The 21,865-nt window shown below is 40.2% G+C and overlaps 1 protein-coding gene across 4 annotated transcripts in view; it reads left to right on the top strand.

The window, feature by feature from the left end:
* Positions 1 to 21,865, top strand: part of LPAR1 (lysophosphatidic acid receptor 1) — a 66,563-nt gene that overhangs the window by 31,318 nt on the left and 13,380 nt on the right. For 3 of the 4 annotated variants that reach the window (XM_068177379.1, XM_068177380.1, XM_068177381.1), the window contains exon 3: positions 3,320 to 4,067. In XM_068177379.1, the coding sequence (XP_068033480.1) occupies positions 3,320 to 4,067 (748 nt within the window). Of the gene's footprint in view, positions 1 to 3,319; positions 4,068 to 8,505; positions 9,038 to 21,865 lie in introns of those variants that run through there. The other variant, XM_068177382.1, reaches the window with a different exon arrangement.

The following is a 21,865-nucleotide window of genomic DNA, read 5'->3' as shown; positions in this document are numbered from 1 at the left end:
TGAATTCCATGTACTTGTGATTTTCTTCTTTGATTTGAGGCAAATGTGTCTTGGGTCATCTTCATACGGTGAGAGGAGACTTTGCTTTTAGCCTGCTTTTACTCCATTTTTCTTTATCTGTCATGTTGTTTTATAACTCAATGTTTACTTCTTCCACACAGATGCATCCTAGAGGTTTAGTTAACATGGACAATTTGCAGCTCAGTTTGTTTTAAACTTCTGTTGAGATATACTGAATGGATGAGGTAAATCTCTGGGCACCACACATCTGGCTTACACAGGCAGTGAAACACACTGAGTGAAACTTCAGGAAATTAAAATATAAAGTTCCCTGCCCCGTTTCCTGCAGAGGCCAGAGAGGGGATGGGGTCTGCCTGCTTGCATATGCCTTTGTGGTATGTTAGCACTTTGAATACTGAGAGATACAGTGCATTTCTCTCCTGCTTGAGCCTTTCCAGTCAGCATCACAGCTAAATGTGATGCCTTAGGATTTTTATGTTTGTGACCTGGGAGGTCAGAACCTTCCTTTAAGATATACCGTGGCATCCAAGAAAGCTGATCATCTGGAAGTCCCCTGCTGGAACTTTTGCCAGCAAATTCTCTCATCTTCTTCTCTTCTTTCCCTTGGTGTGGGGGGGAGGGAGGGGTTGTGCAGGGCATGAAAAGATTACTTTTACAGGAGGTCCCAGGTTTTAGATTAGAATGCCTTAAAAACGAAACTTCTCCACAATCCCTTACATGAACACTGCATTTTGTTTTTCTGTCTACAAAATGAGAGAAGCATCAAGTGAGCCTCATGTTAACTTCTCTGAGATTGCTCAGGTGCTGTCATACTTTTAAATTGAATAAGTCTGGCTCTGTAGCATTTTACATACCCTTATGTGTGTACGTACATTCCACCTTGGCTTGGCATTTTGTGATTAAGTGATATTTTTTGTCATATTTTGTTTCAGATTTCAAACAAAAACATAGGAAAGAATATTGCACAATCAGGGAATAAGTCACATTTTAAGCCCATGTGCAAAACAAAAATACAAAGAAAAAAGAAAGAAAAAGAAAGTAAAAGCATAATATTGGCCACATTTAAAATTTCTGAATTAAAAATATATGTTTTTCCAGGTGTAGAAGGCCTCTTTCCATAAGAGCAACAGTGGAGCAGGAATCATACATGTGGGCAACAGACATATGAAAGAAAAGAACAGAGTGACAAATACACAGGCAAAGAAATTTTATTAAAGATCACAAATATCCACAAAATCCTGCATCCATATATTCCTACAGAGTCTAAAAATCCTGTGCATTACATAATTAATGCAGATGTTGGCAAGCTTTTATAAGGGCCACTAATTCATTCATATGACTTCCTCTCTCCCTCAAGGGTTCTTTTACTTGACCTGTTATTACTACAAGGTCTTTAACCAAAGAATTAAAGCCAGATGTCTTGTACCTAGGTCTCCTTTTGTTAAATGTCCCTTATAATTTTTTTTTTAATATGCAACAGATCCTACCTGAGAACTTTCAAAATTTCTTAAATAATTAAGGCTAAAAAGCTTCAAACCCTAGGGTTGATATATCCTAGAGGAGCAATAAAAGTATTATACTCACTGTGCTGAGAAACACTATTTACTCTAACTTTTTATTATCCCGGGACTGCAAAGGTTTCTGATCAATGTTTAGGTTGGAGGTAAAATCTTTCTTAAAATATCTTTTTCTTTAACATAATTTTAAACGTCATGTAGTCCATTTGGAATATACGTGGAAAGTTTTGTATATTGCTTTATTGGAATTGGCTTAATTGCATTGAAAATGTAGAAATTAAAAGAAACAGGAACAGCTTTGGGTAATTCTAAGGAGATCTTTATCAGACACTATTTTCACTTGAGTCAAGTTACGAATTCAGTTTCCCAATTCTGTATGTTTTTGTTTTCAAGAAGGTTAGGTTAGCTGTAGCACTTCCTGCAGAGTAACTGGAGCTGTCCAAAACCTACGGTTAACTTTGTATGTTTTAATGGGAAGAAATTACCATCTTTAAGTGTTGTTGATCTGTTCCTTGATTGGGCTTCTTACCTGCATTGCTAGAACTGGTCCTGTTTTTGTAATAAATCAAGTTTAGTCAACAGAGTTCCAAAGCAATAAAAGCAGAGAGGCAAAGGCAGATCATATAGAAAGAGACTTTGTTGACATGTGTTTCCTGGTTTGATTTTTTTTTTAATTATTATTTTTACATCTTTGTTGTTGTTTATCCATGCTAAACAAGGAACCAGGATGTTATTCAGAGGAGTTTCTTTTCTTAAGGTTTGCCTTTTGGAAATTGCACCTTGAGTAACTGAATGGAACTGAAAAAGGAAACTCATTAGGCATTTTCTTATAAGCCAACAGTTTTATCCAAAATTTCCATATTCTAGTGGAATATGGGCCGGTTTGTTGCCCCCCTAACTGTTCTCAACTGAGTAGTCTGCAAAAAAAATTAATCGTATGTTCTCTGACGTAGCAACGACAATAGTTAATGCAGGAAATAAGGTTGGATGCTTTTAACACTAGTTAAACCAAACATTACTTTTCTTGTTTCTTGACTCACTCCTATTTCAAATTGTAATAAGTCAGTTCTGGTGAGTTATATTTAAAAGCATTGTGTATTTCAAACCATTTCTAGAAATGTGGGTGGTGCTTATAGAAATGCTATGTGATGCTTCCTTTATTGCTCATAAAAGCACTTTTTATGGACATGCATTATCCCTTGTAATTCACAGTCTCAAAACATACTGACTGTCTTTATTTAGGGTGTTCTTCTCACGTTTTAAGACAGGACAAGAAGGAATACCCATGGTGGAAAATGGAAAGAGTGAAAACCTACCTGGAAATGTAATGCACATTTCCTCCTCTTTGAAGAACTGTTCTTCTGTTACAGTCAAACAACAGTTCTGTGCACTGATAACATAAATAAGGTGTCTAGCAGAGTTATTTTTTCTTAATTATGAGTTGCATGCCTTTGACAGAATCTTTCAGCAGATTTGCTTGCCCAGAAGCTCATTTTCTATGCAACTTACATCTACATCAGAAATCATGCAGACTCTCAGAGCAGATGGAACCATTTCTGGTTGTTTCTAATCTGGTTGCTGTTACTAGATTCCTCGGAGCAATTGTTTGTGACTTGTGGAATGCCATTTGGTCTGAAACAATAAATTTGTTCTGAAGTGTGTTCCTTTCCTGTCCCCCTCCCCACTCTTTGTGCATGTCTTAGCCATGAAGGCGATCATATGTTTTCAGTTCTGATGTCATTCTGGGTTTTTTTTTTCTCTCTCTTTCTCTCTTCTTTCAGTCCACAGCCATGAGTGAACCACAGTGCTACTACAATGAAACCATTGCCTTCTTTTATAACCGAAGTGGAAAATATCTAGCCACTGAATGGAACACTGTCAGCAAGCTTGTAATGGGACTGGGGATTACCGTCTGCATCTTCATAATGCTGGCCAACCTCTTGGTTATGGTGGCTATTTATGTCAATCGCCGATTCCACTTTCCTATTTATTACTTAATGGCCAACTTAGCTGCTGCGGACTTTTTTGCAGGGCTGGCCTACTTTTACTTAATGTTCAACACAGGACCCAACACTAGAAGACTGACTGTAAGCACCTGGCTTCTCCGTCAGGGTCTCATTGATACCAGTCTGACAGCCTCTGTAGCAAATTTGTTGGCCATTGCTATTGAGCGGCACATTACGGTTTTCCGAATGCAGCTACACACTCGGATGAGCAACCGCCGAGTGGTTGTTGTCATTGTTGTTATCTGGACTATGGCCATTATCATGGGTGCCATACCAAGTGTTGGATGGAATTGTATTTGTGATATCACCCACTGCTCCAACATGGCACCGCTCTATAGTGACTCCTACCTGGTCTTCTGGGCTATTTTCAACCTGGTCACCTTTGTGGTCATGGTGGTCCTATATGCTCACATCTTTGGGTACGTTCGCCAAAGGACTATGAGAATGTCCAGACACAGTTCTGGACCCCGCAGGAATCGGGACACCATGATGAGCCTCCTGAAGACTGTGGTCATTGTGCTTGGTAAGTGCTTACTTTGCCCACGCTGTTCTCCCTGCTCTGTTTCTTATCAGATGACTTCAGTAATGCATGGTCAGCTCCTGGGGGTCAGCAGAATTTGGGAGACACTGGAAGAGGTGCAGACAATAAGAACACCCAGAGTTCACTACTGTGACCACTGGGACTATCAAGCTTATTTATGGAAGTTGATGTGATTTGGTCACTCAGCCCTGTAACATGAAACCAGTGAAAATCCAGATGTAATGTGGTGTTTTTTTGCAGCAACGCATGTTTAAAATCTTTTGAGGCAACCTATTATATAATGTTTGTCCTTTTGCCTTTGAAGATGCCAAATGGCTTCAAACTTAAAATAGTACAGGGAAGGCTTGGTATTCCACTGAAGTTATCTGTTGTCTCCTTTTTGCCACCCAAAAGGCGTTGTGTGTATTCATGTGAAATTCCAGTATATGGAGAACAGTCAGGAGCTACGAGCTGTTCCCAAAAAGATTGTGTGTTAAGCATTTTGGTTTGTGTTTGGTGCATTTGATAATACAGGAAAGTAGCATATGAGATACTGCTGTGCTTCAGCACACTGCTCAGGAGATGTGTAGACTTCAGAGCTTGGCATGAGGGAAATACCATAACACATTTTGGATTCAGATGGTTATTTGTAATTTTGTGAATAGTTTTACTTGGGTTTTGTCTAGGGCTCCCAGTTTCCTTATGCAGAAACATAGCCTAAAGGCTGAGTACTGTTCCCTGTTGATCTTCTTTGCTCTTTATGTTCTTTGTTCCTGCAGATGATAGTGAGCCAAAGGCAGCAAGGATAGTGCAGGTTGTCTCCTTGTCCCAATATGTGTTCTCACATATTAGGTCTTCCAGTGCAGTACATGGGTCTCCAGGTGTCCCAGTACTCTGTTGCATCAGATGGTGGACCTAGCAGTTCACAAATAAAATTGTTATGCAGTCCTCAAAGCCCAAAACTTAGCCCCATTTTTCTCCTTGACATTATGGTTCCCATAGGTTTATGCTGTGACTTGAGCTTTCTATTACAAATGTGGCAGAATGGTGGCAGAGATTTGGTGTGAGTCACTGTGTCAACTCACTTTTTAGTTTAAGAATTTGCATGTTGTACTCTGACCTAGTGATTTGCTTTTTAACCAGAATATGAATTGTGCAGTTAGCTAACCTGTTAAACCACTGATAAGATTAATTCCTCCACATCCTGCTCTTCTCTTCAGGAAAAGAAGTTACATGAGTTTTTCAAGGTTGGTGAAATCTGTAATGGTTGGTGAAACCTCTCCTGATGTCCTGGTGATTCAAAAATCTGTCCTTTCCCATCTCCATGATTCTCATGGCAGAAGACAAAAAGAGATTAGGAATACAAAGAAAATTTGGGTTTTGCAGTCCTCTTTTAGGAGACAGTTCTCTATTTTCCTTCCTGAAGACATTATTGTTTATGCAGTATTTCCTATTAGGTGAAAAACTGGCTCAGGCTTTAAAAAAAAAAAGGCAAAAGACTCCAAAAACAGCTACTAAAAAAGATGATGGAAAATAATAGGCACTTCTACGAATGCAATGTGGAGTTGTAGCAATAAACAGTCACTGAATAAATAGCAAATATCAGCTAATCCCAAGCATGTAAGGTACTAGAGGTACGTGTATGCAGCGGGAAGGATCCTTCTCCTGTGAGAAGAGGTCAGAGGGAAGATGTACAGGCCACTCACTGTGGCCACAACAGCAGTGGTGTACAAAGAACTTAAAGTGACCCCTTTTTTTCCCTAACAAGTATATTTTTTTCAGGTATTGTTCTAGAAAGAGTGAAACAACTCCAGGGGTTAAGGGGCATTAGCAAAACTGAAGGTGAATTCAGTTTAGCTGCAGATATAGTTCAGTAATACCTCTGATTCCTCATAAAGGTGAGATTTTTTGGGACTGCAAGTGGCATATGCTGAAGCTTTCTTCAAAATTCTAACAAGATCTTATTTCTTGTTGCTGCTGCACTTCATTCAGTGTTTCGCACATGCTGTACTTAAGTATCTCTTCTAATCTGCATAAAATACCATTTACAGAAAACAATAACTTATTATTTTATTAAATCTGTTCAAAGAAAACAAAAATGCTCATAGGTTGTAACACTCTTCATCATTTTTGCATCTTCCACCTTGGTATTATTTTGCAAAGGGTTTGGGTTTTGGTTGAGTTTGTTTTTTTTTTTTTCCTAAGCAATGTGGCTTCTAGAGGAAAGCAAGAGGAGGTCAGTCATAGGCCTGTAGTGTAAAGAAGCAGCAGTGCTTTCACCTCCTTACCACCTGAGAGGCACAGTTGCAAGATAAAGATGGCTGGGAAACAGCTGTGGGTTTGTTGTGTAAATCCTTTTAATTTAAGAAATAAATAAAGAAAGAATAGACTGAAGTCAAGAATTAGGCTTTGGGGTAACCACAGAGACTTTGGGGGAGTTAAATATTTGTGCATCAGGGTGTTACCAGACTGCTATGTACACCATGAGAAATTTTCATTAGTTGCCATCAGCTGGGGAGTACCATCCCATATTGCTGAATTTGCATTTCAGGGGAGGATTGTTTTGTGGTTCTGAAGAAGAAAAGCTAAACATCACTTCAAAGCACTTCTGGGCAACAGATATCTCAGATATCAGCAGGTATCTCTCAAGCAAACATGTGGTCAGTGTGTTGATCAGGCCAGTGTGGTGGTGCTCTATCACTGTTTGCAGTCTGCTTGTAAGTCTGGCTTAAAGTTTTCTTAAGCAGAAGATTTAATTTCAAGGGTCATACTTCCTGAGTGCCTTCTTGGCACTCATGGAGCAATTTGCTGAACATTTATCTCATTTATCTCACTGATTTATCTGCATCAGTGAACCTCAAAAACATGGAGGAAAAGAGCCCCTGCCTTTCTTAATGGTGCAGATCAGGGTAATAATGCATTACTCAATACATTGGTTTGAGGCAGAAACCAACTTTTTGCAGGAAGTGAAGCTGGGAAGGAGAGTAGTTTAATCTGAAGATGCCTCTCCCTCCTGTCTTTCCCCACAGTCGAGTGGGGAAAGAAACTGGTTTGTGTCTGCCTACTTTACACAGGAGAAGACATTTCATTTTGGAGGAGAGGGAGGGTGCCCTGGGATTGAAAGGAAAATGGAACTGGGGCTCTGGGTAAACCTGTGAGCACTGGCAGAGGGAGGCAAACCGTTCATAATTTTAGAATCTTTGTTAAGATGCTGCTCAGCCATAAGTAACCCCATTGTGAATTGGGCACCAGTGAATTGTTCATTTGACTTTTAAACTTCCATAAACGGGTGTCCTGAAGTTGTCCTGCTGGCTGTGCTCCCAGACAAAGCCATGCTGCTGCTGCTGCAAGCAGAAGAGCATCTTTTCCCCTGTCTGCATTCTCACTGTGTTTGGGGGGCAGGAGGGGGAGGGAATAACACAAGAGCTTCTTGTTTGTTAGCTGCCTAACACAGCCTGCCCTCCTCATGCCTTGCTGCCTTGCTCCAAGAGGAGAAGAGCTGCCCCAAAGGGGTGCAGTCCTCCAGGCAGTGATGCTGTCAGCATGTGTGGGGAGGGTGCCAGCTGCCTCTGACAAGAGGGTGATTGTGTGGGGAGGGCTATGGCTGCTTGACGCACTGACTGGAGCAGTCGGGATCTGGCACACTGCGTCATCCCACAGAGCGGGTGGGATGCTGAATCCTAGGAACAAGTCAAAAGCAGAGAACAGATTTTTTTTTCATGCCCTCTTGTTTTTTTCCTTGAGTAAAATAGTTTAAATGAAGGAAGTGATTTCATAGCTGAGCCTTTTCTTTTAACAAGGCTGCTTTTGAAATCTTTCAAAAGTAACAAGGAACATAAAGCTCTTTCTCTAAACCATGCCTTTCCTTTGCATTGGAACTAAGGAAGGACTGATCTGTGTACTGCACATAGCCGTAAAATCATGTCTGGTTTGGCTTGCAGCTCAGTGACAATTTGCCTTTCACCACCACGTGCACCCTTTAAATGAGCAATCAGGGAACAGGCAGAAACTGAGCAGATACATCAGCTGAAACTTGGCATCCTCTCTTCTGTTCTCCACTTTCTCTCATGTTACATTTAAAGACAAAGCTAAACTGTTTTTCTGCTGGGGATCATAGTTAGACTCTGAAAGCATTTGTCTGGGCCGGTTGTAAGTTTGGCCCAAAAATGGATGACAGTATCTAGCTATTGTTTTAAGAAGTAGTGAAAGCACCAAATTAAGGATTTCAGAGCCCAAGCCTGGATAAACTAGCTCTGGTCTGAATTTCCTTGGCCTGGAATCAGTCATGAAAGGCTAGGGTCTTTCAGGTATTTTCAGTGCATACCTATATCTGTAGAGAAGTACTGGCTTAGAATGTTACAGCTGGAAAGTTAGCCTGTATTTCTCCTGCCTAAATGCTGATTAAATATCCATCCTAATTTGTCACATCTCATTTTTACAGTGTGGATAACTCTGCCATATACCTCCATATGTATCTTTGGGCATTCCTCTCTATTTAGAATTTGGACTGTGAGATTGTGATACTGAGGGTTTATGACTGAATTTCAAATAAGCACAATACCAACAACCCTTCTTATTTTGTATTTTACTAATCCTGATGATTAGTCTTCTATGTTGGGTGAATTCTCAATGTTGTTTGGCCAAAATTAGGCATGCCTGTTAAGCCAAGAACCACAGCTAGCCCCCAGGATGCAGGAAGACCAAACAATGAATTCAGAATTGTTTACCCTTCATGTTCCTGGGAAGTAAAAAGACACTTAGGACTTTCCTGCCTGTAGAATCATCCACTTTGTTTGCAGGAATGTGGTTTACTCTGTAATATTGGGAAACTAATGTGGGCACAGATAAAAAAAATGTGAAGGTTCTTCTTGTATAAACTTTGAGTTTGTATAAATTTTGATTTAAAGGAGTCTCACTGTGTTTGAAGACAGTTCTTTACTTATTATAGTGAAGAAATAAATGTAAGAAAAACATCTGGAATTCAGTATAAACATCTGGAAGGGTGGAACTGCTCAGCAACAGCTTTTTTCTTGTCCTCTCTTCAGCAGTTAGAAATTGCATGAGACTTATTTTTGTACTTTTGTGGCTTTTCTTTCACATCTAGGTACCAAATGGGGTTGGAAAATAGCACAAAACTGTTAATGCACATGAGTGTTCACATACGCTGTAGCTACACTGTTGAAACAAAGTACATTATTGATAACTTTAACTTTTCTGAATGGTTGTTTTGACATGCAGTCTGCGTCTTCACTCCCTTTTTCTTCTCATGCAGTAAAAGCACTTATCAGTAGAATAGAAAAAGACTATGAAATAATGCTACAGCCTGACTGACAGCACATGGTGTTTTGACAGAGGCATGTCTTTATTTCCATATCCCTCATGCAGCATCAGGTAATTAACTGGAATAGTTTAGCTTTGTTTGCCTTAATACTTAAACAATATGAAATACATTTCATCAGTTACCAAGGCTGTGGTCCTGGGCTGAGATGAAGATGATCATGTCTAGACAGAGCTTGATTATGGTATCGCTCAAACTTTGACAGACCTTTCCTGCCCATGGAAGCATCAGCCCTCTTAGAACAATGCAGCTTATAAGATGATCTTTTGGAGAAGCCAAGGTTTAACTCTGAGCCCAGTGACTGTAAGAAGACAACCTATTTACCTCCTCCTTGAGGAGTCCTGCTGCTGTTGAGAGAAATGAGCTTTGCAGCATTTTTCCTAAGATGATTGAAACTGAGGATGTTGTCTTAGCTTGGGGATGTCCTTCCACCAGGTAGCAGTGGCCTTATGAGGAGAATAGCAGCATCCCGTCAGGTGTTTTTCCTTGTAATTATTACATTTGCCATAGATGTAATATGGGCAGGGCAGGGCAGTAACATCATGTTGGAGTTCAGATGAGAGCAGCATTTTTCACAGCTTCTTATCTGGAAGTGGTGCATTGTGAAGCATAAATACTGTGTTACCCTGTGGTCTGCACAGGGGTCCAGTTTGGAGTCACCAACTCTGCCTGACCCCTGCGTCACAGAAATGTCACTTGTGTATTGATTTAATCCTGACAGAAAAACAGGGCAATAAACTCTGTAGTTGGTGCAGGCAATACAAGTGTGAGCATCAATGACTTTCTGTTCTAGCACATAGGTTGCAGTTATGTATAGTGCCAGTGTTTTTAGATCAATATATTTTAAATTTGCATAAACTGTGAATTTAACCCTACAGTCAAGTAAACTGGGAAATTGTTGCTGATGGCTGTAGCATAAATGGAGAGCTCGTAAGTTTAAAGAATAAAATCTTGTTTCATAGTATGGAGAGCAAATGTTTTTAAAAAATGCTTTCAGAGATGCAGTGTGACAGCAGTACTTTCAAGCTGTATCATCAAATATTTGCATGAAAAAGTGAAATCTTGATTAAAATTACTATTTATAGCACACAATATCTATCCAACTGGATTTGGGATGACTTGGATTTCTCCCTCTTCTCCCTCTTCTCCCTCTTCTCCCTCTTCTCCCTCTTCTCCCTCTTCTCCCTCTTCTCCCTCTTCTCCCTCTTCTCCCTCTTCTCCCTCTTCTCCCTCTTCTCCCTCTTCTCCCTCTTCTCCCTCTTCTCCCTCTTCTCCCTCTTCTCCCTCTTCTCCCTCTTCTCCCTCTTCTCCCTCTTCTCCCTCTTCTCCCTCTTCTCCCTCTTCTCCCTCTTCTCCCTCTTCTCCCTCTTCTCCCTCTTCTCCCTCTTCTCCCTCTTCTCCCTCTTCTCCCTCTTCTCCCTCTTCTCCCTCTTCTCCCTCTTCTCCCTCTTCTCCCTCTTCTCCCTCTTCTCCCTCTTCTCCCTCTTCTCCCTCTTCTCCCTCTTCTCCCTCTTCTCCCTCTTCTCCCTCTTCTCCCTCTTCTCCCTCTTCTCCCTCTTCTCCCTCTTCTCCCTCTTCTCCCTCTTCTCCCTCTTCTCCCTCTTCTCCCTCTTCTCCCTCTTCTCCCTCTTCTCCCTCTTCTCCCTCTTCTCCCTCTGCCTTAGGAGTAGTTCTGTTTGCTCCTCAAAAGCTTCCTTGCGGCAAAAAACATGCAGTTTAGGGAGATGGTGGTTTCCAGGCCTTGCCATTTCTACTTACTGTGTATTGTGTATTATCTTATTGGTTTTGTTGTTGTTTTTTTTTTTCCTTAATTTTTTAATTTCCCCTTCATCTTAATGATGTTTTATTATTGACTTGAGTAACAGCATACTTATAGCTTGTCAGTAGATGAAGAAGAATAAAAGTCTTCATATTATTGCATATATTTGTTAGAAGGTTTAAATGTGAAATCATTCTGATTTAATTACAAGAACTTTAACTTTTAGTCAGTAATTTGTTACAAGTGTACTAATATTTTTATGTTTGTAAATGTAAATATCTGTATTCTATTTTCTTAATAAATACAGCTTGATCACTATATTAGACAGGTCTAGCACTGTTTTCTAACAGGAAGACAAATTTTCACAAAGAATTGTTAAAAATCAGTTAGGTTTTCTTTTTCCAGTTAAAATAATGGAGGCACGAAAACTTGCCAAGGATCTATGTACAATATGTATGTAGTTATGCAGTGATTGTAGTGTGTTTTCAATTTAACACCCTTTGAAGGATTTTTCTTGATTGCTTGAAATATTTTATGCTGCTGGTAAAAGCGGTACTATGTGTGCTCTGTCTCAAAATCTCAGACACTGATCATTTTTATTGTCATTTATAGTCCAGCAAATGAATTCTGGTGGATCTTGAATTTTTTTCTAGTAGTCCCAGACCAAATCTCTTCCTGTTACTGGTTGGCTGGTGAGAATGCTGAAAGGAAAAATAATAAGGAAGCACAGGATCTGGAAATTTGAGTGTAGTCAGTTTGTTTGTGTGATAAACTTCATAAGTAGCTTTCTTTTCCAAAAGAACCCCATGTCAGCTCCACTTGATGAAGCAGAAGTTGCTGATGCCTTGTATCCAGGCAACTCTCTCTGAACCCAGAGTATGGCTGGATGTGTAGAAAGTCTCATTCTAAATGTTTTGCTTAACTTTTTCACTGACTCTCTCAATTAATGTTATTGCATCCACACTTAAAGCTGATACATCTCTGGTAATTGTCTTTCCTCTAAAGTATTCCAGGTATCCCTGTGGCATTTAATGCTTTGCCCTGGGGAATCCATTTAGAAGTTTTCTCCTTCTTTCCCCCTTCAGTTAAGAATCAGAATTATTTATTTTCATTCAGAATCCTTTGAAAATGCACTTTGAGGACCTTCCATCATTTCCCAAGACAGGAAAGTGGTTTTATTTTATTTTATTCTTGAGAGGGAAAAATGTTTTGAGAGGGAAAAACATTCCATTAAGTATGATGAAAATGAGGCCTTATTTAATAAAAGTCCTTTCCCCTGACTTCAGTATAATTTATTACCTTTTCGGGGAAAAAATAAATTTAAAGGGCAGATGAAAGCTCTCTTCATTTTTCCAGAATGGCCAGAAAGTGGTAAACTTTAAGTAGTTCTTACACTTCACCTTTGATTAGAAAAAAATTATAAACAAATAATGAATTTTTCTTGCTTGCATAGGTTTTGACCTCTTCCAAGAAGCTTCTAAAAATTAATTGCAATGGCAAAAGTAGTTATATTTCTCAATGGGCCCTGAGAACTGATTTTTATTTTCCTTTCATTTCATAATAGGATTTAGAAATCACACCTTGACCTTGAAAAGTATAATCCAAGATTTTCACTTGGATCCAGGTAAAATAACAAAATGCTGATTAAGGAGTGATATTCACTTACTGAAAATCCACACCTAATCAAAATTAATTGGTAACCTATCTTGCCCTGAGATCAGACTTCACTTAGCAGTGCTACATCCATGAGTAAGTAATCATCAACCTGCACTTCTCCAAAACAATGCAGATGGGCATGTGGGACATTTGCCCTAAAACAGAGACCTTGGTAAACTTTGCTGAATACCCAGGGCAGAAATTGTTACCTAGAAGGAATTTTGAAAATCAGCATGTACAAGGAGGCTTACAGTGAAATGCCAGCGCATGACCAAGTCCTGTTGATCTCTCAAAATTTGAGAATTTTGAATTTTTTGGAAGAGAAAATGGGAACCTGTCCTTTCTTTAGAAGAGGCAACAATAGTGCTTTTTAAAAATGGCTGCTCACGCATAACATTTTTGTCTCCTAGAAAGCACATAGTTGCATGGAGAAATTGTTTCTAAATGTTTTGCTTATTTTGTTCATTCCTTTTATGACTTTCCAGATTATATTTCTTGCCCCCTCAGCTAAAACTGATACATCTTCGGCAACTCCTAAAGGAAAGCATTTGCAGTCTGAAGGTACAGGGTAAGGTCCAAGTCCACCCACTGTTTTCACCTTTGTGATACCATTTGTCTTTCCCATGTTTCAGCAACCACCCAAGTGCTAAGTCAAATTTACAGCTAGACCTCAGCTTCAGAAATTATGTGGACAAAAATGCCAGCTGTTATCTAGTCTCATTGTAAAACTGCATTCAATGAGGCACTGAACTCTTGTTTTTGTTTCCACCAGTGGAAAAAAAGCACTGACAGCAACAGACTCTTTTGTGCAAGAGAAGCAGTGGTCCTCCTTCTGCATTGCTTCATTGCACATGAGCAGTATGATTAAGTATTCTGGGCTTGTTTTTTCTGGGATAATCCATGAAAAAAAGAAGAAAATAAATTTTAATATAAAATTATTTTTGCCTTTACAGTTTCAATGAAACTATGGCTCTTAACATCAAATCACAGAGTTCCTGCTGAGACATTTGAGGTACAGCAGCCAGTCAGTGCAGTGGGAAATGGTCAGCAGTGATTGATAGCTTTCAGACAGCAGCCATGGTTCCATCCTTCTAGCCTCAGCATAAAAAGAATGTTCATCAAAAAGGCTTAGTTTCTGCATTTTTTAAATGAAGGTATTTAGAATCCGCATGTGGAAGGAAAATATGATTCTGATTTCTTCTGGTGGCAACAGAACAGCTTCCTATTTTCATGTTTCATACTCATGGGGATGCTGTCACTGAGCTCATTGATGGACTATTTTTGCTTGATTTTTTTTTCTTTCAAAGATATTTTTAGGGTTTTTTTCTTCCCTTTTTTTTTTCCCCAGCTGGTCCACTGTAAATTTCTCTCAAACACACATTTGATACCCTTCTTTAAAGCTGGAAGCAGCAATCACAGCAGAAGATCCCCATCCTTTCTGTAGTTCTTGTTTGGAAAAACTTTGTGTCACACTTCTACTTTCCTCAGCATAAGAAAATGTCTCTGCAATTCATTTTCCTGGATCCGTATGGAGAAATGCTGATACTGTGTCCAAGTGTGCCGCTTGTGTAGCGTGACAGGTCCACTGCTGGACACATATCCTCTCCCATCAATGCCTAGACAACAGCAAGGGCTTAGAACTTATATGGAAGGTCATGAGACTTTGGAAGCTATGACAACATTTGTAAATCTGAGGTACTTATTTTCCATGCTCTGGTGTTATCCATCAGTCTGTGCTACTTAGTGACGTACTGGAGCAAAGGGAATTGCTGTAAGTGAAAATCTTTGATTTCCAACCCCACTAGCAAACAGGAGGGATTTGAACAGGGATTAGTGCTTTGAAGTTTGTGGATAGGGTGATGTAAAGTTTTGCAACTGGGGAAGTGAGGGCTTGGTCAGTAAAACTGCCCCAGACATCTCTGCAGTGGGGGTGGCCATCTGCTGCTGTTGGGAGAGTATCCTCTTGAGTGTTGCAGGGGTTGAATTAATTAATTCCTTGATATTGGCGTTAAAAGCCTAGGAGGTTACTATAAAGAAAAAAGTTGAGACATGTTTGAGAGGAGTGAGGAGTAATTCTGTTGCATTTTTTTTGTGTTTGAGTAAGAGCTGTCTGCCTGGGTCTTTCTCTTTTAATAAAGTACTTGGTATCTGATTACAAGTTTGTTAATATAACCATAGATATGCACGAACAGTTAAGATTTTTGAAATATCTTCCTTCATTAAAGAAGTCATCTCCTGAAGAAAAGGGAGGGGATTTAGCTGTTAAAAGGAGAAAAAGCTGCCAAGCTCTCCTGGATTCAGTACCTTCCTTGTTCTTCTAAAAGCAGTTTTAAGGGAACTGTTTCACATCTTCTGGTATTGTTATAACCTTAGAAAGAACTTGTTCTGACATATGGCATTGATAATTCTCGTCTTCTCTTGTTTTAAGTTGCTTTAAGGTGTTCATTTTTTACTTTTCTAGAAAAGTACAAGGAGTAATTTAGAGATGAATTTTCTAAGTAAAAGCTCAGTATATAGAAAGTAAAAAAATATTGTATAAAACTATTGTAGTTTTGTAGAATGGTTGCTACTTTGTCTGTAGACTAAAGTTGAAAATGGATAGATGCCATGTTGGGGGATATAGTTCTAAGGGTGCTCGGTGTCCAGGGATCATTGCTGGCAGCCTGCTTGCTGTGTGATACTCAGCCTTGTGAACACACCTGGCCTTCCAGTTGTATTTTATATTTATCCTCCTTCAGCAATGAGAGAGTAATATCAGAGTATGTTGTAGCTTGACTTCTTTCCTACTGTTGTCACACACACATACACAAAGGAAAGGTAAAGTGAATGCATATTGGTTAATAGACTATAATGCCCCTGTAAACCATGGGGACTGAAAATGGTCCTTCAGTGAGGGTGATCTGACTCTGATCCTTGCCTATTTAGCCAGAGTTCTGCACAAAATTAGTCGTGTGAGTTTCTGTCTTTCTAGCAGAAAAGCTTGGCTTAGTTTACTCTGTGGGGAGGAGGGATCAATTTCAGTAAGCAAAAAAGCAAAGTACTTAGCTTGAAATCAGTAATGTAGCATTCTTTGGAAGAAGTTTCAGCCAATTCACCCATCAAATACCTGAGTGCCGTACTCACCATGTGTAGTCCTGTTATAAAGCAGAAGGCCTTCAGGTACACTGGCCTGGCACCAGCAGGGAGGATGAGAGGTGTGGATAAAGCCGTATGCACTCCTGAAATACTAGCTTTTAAGCATATTCCAGAGAACACAGGACTGATTCCCTATGAGATTTTTATATTATTTTTTTTTCTTTTTGGATCTTCACCCTCCTGCCTCTCCTTTCCCTCTGTTCCCATCTCTCCACTCTCTATTTGTAACTTTCTCGGTGTTGCCTTGCCCTGGTTTGGCTGGCAGGCAGGAGCAGCGCCTCTGACAGCCAGCTTAGCTGCCAGGGAGTCTGAGCTGTCAAAGAATGTGCTGGGGCCTTTACAGTAGAGACCACCTTGTCCTGGAGCACTGGTGCCCCATCTCACATGTCTCTCTGAGCTGGATTGGGCTGCCAGACTGTCCTGGCTTGTGGCATAGCATAGAAAAGCAATTCCAGGCCTATTTCCAGAAAACAAATTATAGCCACCTTCTTGCAAACCAGTATCACAGGCAAAAATATGCCGTATATAGAGATTTACTCTTATAAGAAAAAACGAATGTTTTTTCCCTGAATTATTTGAACCAGGTTGTGAAATGGCAGGCTCATCTGTTCCATTTTTACCCTGCCAGTTCACCATTTAGGCCTCTGATTGATTTATCTCTCTGATTGTAGGAGAGAAGTACCTCAGTGGGAGGAGTATTGAGTACTTTGTGTGCTGTCTAGGCAACCATTTGCTTCCCAGCTTCCCTGACTATGCTGATCCAAGAAAGGGGGCACAGGGATGCAAAAGAGCCTGCTGTCTTTGGCCACTGGCCAGGCACAGGTCAATTTACTATTGCTGCTGAGATTTTGGGGGTCTAGGTGTTGGGTTTCTTTCCTTGGCTAGGCCTTCTGCATCCATGGGAGCTCAGAGAAGCCAACCAGGGCTGAGACACATCCTCTGGTTAAAGGTGCAGAGGATACATGACTTTCCAGGGCTATAACCTCTCCTCAGTGGTCTGGGAAACTCAACATCAAAAAGTTACCTTTTTAGATTATTTTATTTTTTTTTTTAGTAGTTGTCTTGTACTTCCAGTTCCTAAGTCCAGGACTTCATTGATCATCAGTAATTCAAAAAGTAGATTGCACAGAAATAATGGCCAGTTAAGGTTTGATCCATAAGGAAATTGCACCTGTTTTGAGTATTTACCATTGGGAGGGATGTAAACCCAGAGATGCAGCAATTTTCTAGGATTCAGTGCATACAACAGTGCCTCAAATTCCAAAATCTCCTGCATTTAAAATGAGCTGAGAGAGCTGGCTGAAGCACAAGTTCTGCATTTTTCTGTATAAACACACGGATTTCTCCGCAAGCACGGTTGAAATCTTAGCAGGGACACAAACCAGATTTCAAACCTGGCCTAGACCTTGAAAACAGTGACAAAATACATTAAAACCTTGACCACAAAACATTCATAAGCTTTGTACTTTATGCACTTCACTTTAAAACAATTCACCTTTCTCCCCAAAATTTGCAGAGTGGTCTCCTGCATCCACAGGCTACCAAGAATTACCCTTGACTCCTACAGTACAGGGAATCTTGCAAAGTGTGTCTTATGGGATGTCTTCATGGCATATTGCACTGTTGAGTGCAGATTTCCCCCAAAATAACAAAGAAAATATACTTGCCAAAAGCCTTATTAGAGAAGCTTGACATCCTTTTCATTTGAAATTTAAGTTCACTGCCTCTTTTTGCTGCAGTTGCTTTCAAACAGAAGAGAGAAACGTCTAACAGATGCAGCAGTTTCACTGAGTGTTTTCCTCATATGTAGGTAAGAAAGAAAAAGCACAAGTAAAAATGCCAGCCCAAGCAGAAAGCTTCTGATACTGTTGTAAAGAGTTAAGCTGGGTTTTTTTAATAGGAAGTAGTGTTAGTACAGTGCACAGGCTTTAGTACCCTGATAGAATTGCCTAAATATCTGCATGCATGCAATTTTGAAGGCAGCATTTTGCAGCAGTTTATTATGGTAGGGCTTCTGTGTGTGCTGACATCTGTGATAGTAAGAGATGTTTGTTGCCACATCTTGAAACACTTTCCTGCACTTCTGTGACACAGACTGGCCGCTTTCAAAAAAATGAGAGAAGTTCATATACTTGGAAGATGAGTAGTGTATTTTGTTGTTTAAACACCTCTATTTCTCACACCTCAGAAAAATGAAACACAAAGTTATTGGAAACACCAGGGACATTGCCAGCTTTTTAAAGACCTGTGAAAACAGTTTTTAGGCTAGCAGTAGGTTTGGAAACTTGATGAACCAACTTGAGAGGTATCCGTAAGAGAAATATCTGGAAATATTTAATGATTCAGTAGCTCAGTTCATGTATGATTTGTTCTTTAATTTAGATGGACGACTTGTGTTAGAATATTTTCACCCTTTTTCATTAAATGGTGTGTAGGCGTATTGCAGTTTGTGCCCTTGGTATGAGAGTTTACCAGGAGACCCCTTATTGCTGTGACCACAGCTGCCCTGCCAATGCAAAGCTTGCATTGCAGCAACATTCAAGCTCAGACTTCACAGCTAGCAGCAGTATTTTACAGCCACAACTGAACCTTGGGAGATCTCTGCATTCAGCCCTCTCCCATCAAGCCGAAACTCCTGCACAAAGTAATCTTTATGGATATGGGAATTAGTCTGTCATGCAGAATAAGAAGGAAGAGATGAAGAACATCCAAGCTGTGGATCAGTTACAGGTGCCCTTTTTGTTGTTTTTTTGTTTGTTTCTTTTACGAATGAAACATATAGCTGTATCTGCAGTAACATACTGCCAAACATGGAACACATCAAAGCCATTGAACATCAAAAAGGTGGATTTCAGCAGCTGCAGTTTTAATCTGTAGGGAGCTCCCCCGGCCCACAGAGAAAATATGAGATCCAGTACCATCTGAGACAGTAACACTGTTTATAACTTACAAGAGCAAAACTCTCCTGTTTGGGGAGGGTAAGAGGGGTCCAGCAATACTGCTTCTCCCTGTTCTCATTAATTCCCTTCACCAGGCATACACACCTCGTGTTTTACAAAACCCCATGGTTCGGGTAGTGATGAAAGCTTCTCCAGCCATGGGAGGAGAGCAAAGTTCACATAAAAGCCGTGTCAATAAGGGGGAAGGGTGGCTGGATTGTAACCAGGATGATATCTTGTGTAGTGGAGCATGGAACTCACCAACTCAAGAGACTCATATGGCATTCCAACGCTGCAGGCTTTGCAGAATGCTCAGCCAGCTTTGCACATGAGCTCCACAAAAAGTGGATTAAAGTAGCAGGGAATGAAAACTGTCCTGCACAGACCATGTTACTTGCCCCACACCTGTAGCTTAGCCACTACATTCTTAAAGTAATTCAAGGTGGTGAAAACCTGAATGAGCCTTCTCTAATAAATGCAATTAAAGACAAGAGGACAGAAAACAAAAAATATAATTAATGAGTGCTTGTTTACAGAAAAATATGTACTGGAAATACTGTGAAAGCAACAAATTTGCAGTAGGTCAGTCTGTTCATAGCTACAAATTTTCATGCTCATAGGTAATTAATGAGCACGATTACAATATCAGGATTTGGATAGCATAGAACAGCAAGAACACCAATGACAGTAAAATCCTTGTGGTGTCACTGGATGCCTAAGGAAACTGAATGCTCATTATTTTGAAGGGCAAATAAGTGGGCTTATCCTTTGTTGCTTGTCTCTCCTAGAAAACACCAGGGAAAGAGAAATCTCTGCTCCTTTTCTCCCCTTATAGCTTGCAGAACAGTTAGAGCCCAGTAGATAGAAAGCTTGCAGTGGTGGTTGGTTTAGCTCCTTATTATTTAAGGCACAGCTGTGATCAATCTCCAGGCTGTAAAGTTTATAAGAAGGAGCTGGAAGTGTGGGCTTTTCCTACAGCGCTGAAATGGCCCCTCTGCCTTGCATTTGTCCCTCATTTAGCTAGCCTGACTTTGATGTGGCCACTACTCTGAACTCTGTAGAAAAATGAGAAGCCAGCAAGTATCACCAGGAACTTCAAATGAAGTCTAGCAAAATCTGATCTGAGTTTGCCTCAGGGCTTTTTCTTTATGCATCTTCCCTACACACTGCTGCTGTGTTGGAGTTTACCTCAGTGTTAGTTGAATATTCCATTGTTAAAACATTTTAAAAGAAAATAAAGTAATCTCTGAGCAGTGCCCTTCAGTGCATTGCTGAGTAGTTAGGAGAGTTTTAATCTTTTCTGGAAAAGGAAAAAAAGCTTTGTATTTCGTTTAGAACAGAGGTACTTCTTAGAAGCTATTAATTTGCTGAGTAGAAGGATTTTGCAAGTGATTTTCTTACAATGTACTAATTGCTTGTTTATCTCTTTTTTTTAAGCCCAAAAATTCCTCAGTGGAGGGCCTTTTTGCCTGGAAGGTCTCGTTTTATCTCATGCAGTTTCCTGTTTACTTTAGGCGCAAGCCTACAAGTATCTGGTGAAACAAAATAAAAAACCACAATCCTGGAGAAGTCTTTCAGATTCATATATCAGCATGTCTGTCCCAAAATAATCTGACTTGAACTACTGTGTGCAGTAATGAACTAAAACATCAACATGAACTAAAACTAAGAATGAGCCCACAGGTACTATTTTGGGGGGGGGGGAGGAGGTGCTGGAGGAGGACCATTCAGTGGAAGTGCTTTGATTACTTAGCATTGCAATAAAACATATTTCCTGTGTCCCCAGGTTCTACCTCCTGGGCATGTGCTGGTAATATTGAGCAGTGCTGGTGGGCACAGCCTTTCTGCTTGGTGTGGTGCATTTTTCTTTTAACATGGAACAATACAAAGCTGGGACTAGGGATTTGAGGAGGTGTCTTTTTTTTTTTTTTTTATCCTCTCAAAACCATTTTGGTCCTGTTTCATCCCTTCTGCCACTCTTGTCAGTTTACTGCCTCCTCAGCCCCTTAGGTGGGCTGCAGACATGTGCAGCTGCTGAATGTAATGCAAGTGGAAATGGTCTTTGTGGTTTGGTAGCAGTCTTGGTCTGTTGCTTCCTCTTCGATCAGGCAACAACAACTGATGTGCACTAGTTCGGTTTTCTGTTTCACAATCCGGCATACACTGTATTGTTTAAAGCAGGACACAATACAGTAGATAGCCTATGCAAACTAAGACCTTCTTTTGAGGACGGATAACTTTGCCAAAATTTCTTGTGGGTTTCCACAGAGTGTGGAGGAGTCTTTTATTTTCCTTTCAGAGGCTAGCTTTCAATGCAGCTGTAGCAATTGAAACTGTTTGTTTTTGCAATTGCTTGTGGGAGTTGTTGGAGTTACACTGTCTTTGATGGCTGACTCCCTGCTTGTATGCTGTCTTCTCCCTTGGAGCAGATATCCCATCCCTGCATCTAGAGCCTGTTCACACGAAGAGGTCAGGGCAGCATGCTCCACAGACATGCTTGGAGATGGCACAGGATCAGCCAGAGGGGATTAGATAGCTGTAAAGGCCATCAGATGAGACAGAACATATTAGGCTTGCTTTCTGGATGCTTCATCACTGTCTGCACAAAGTCTCAAGCATTCCAAGTGTGAAGCAAATGCTTTCACAAATATTTTTTGTCTCTGGCAGCCATGGTGTGATCTGAATTGTATTCCACATCTGATGGAACTGTTATTGGTGGTTATTTTTAATAGTAGAATTCTACCCTGCTGTACATAATGGTGATCTGCTTTTTTACTAGATCAGCTTGGAGTTGTTTAAACTGTCTTTTCTGTTTAGAAAAATTCTAGATTGTTTAATTTTCAGCTGGCAAATATTTTATTTTGGATGGCATATAAATCCCTCATTGCTTGAGGACTGAAGTCCATGGCAAGCAGAGAGTGCTAAAAGGGAAGAGTTTTCAAGTTTTTGCCCTGCAGAAGCAGCACATTCACTG

This window comes from Anomalospiza imberbis, chromosome Z (assembly GCF_031753505.1).
Source record: "Anomalospiza imberbis isolate Cuckoo-Finch-1a 21T00152 chromosome Z, ASM3175350v1, whole genome shotgun sequence".
Classification (NCBI taxonomy): domain Eukaryota; kingdom Metazoa; phylum Chordata; class Aves; order Passeriformes; family Viduidae; genus Anomalospiza; species Anomalospiza imberbis.
This window is presented reverse-complemented; position numbering and strand designations above follow the sequence as displayed.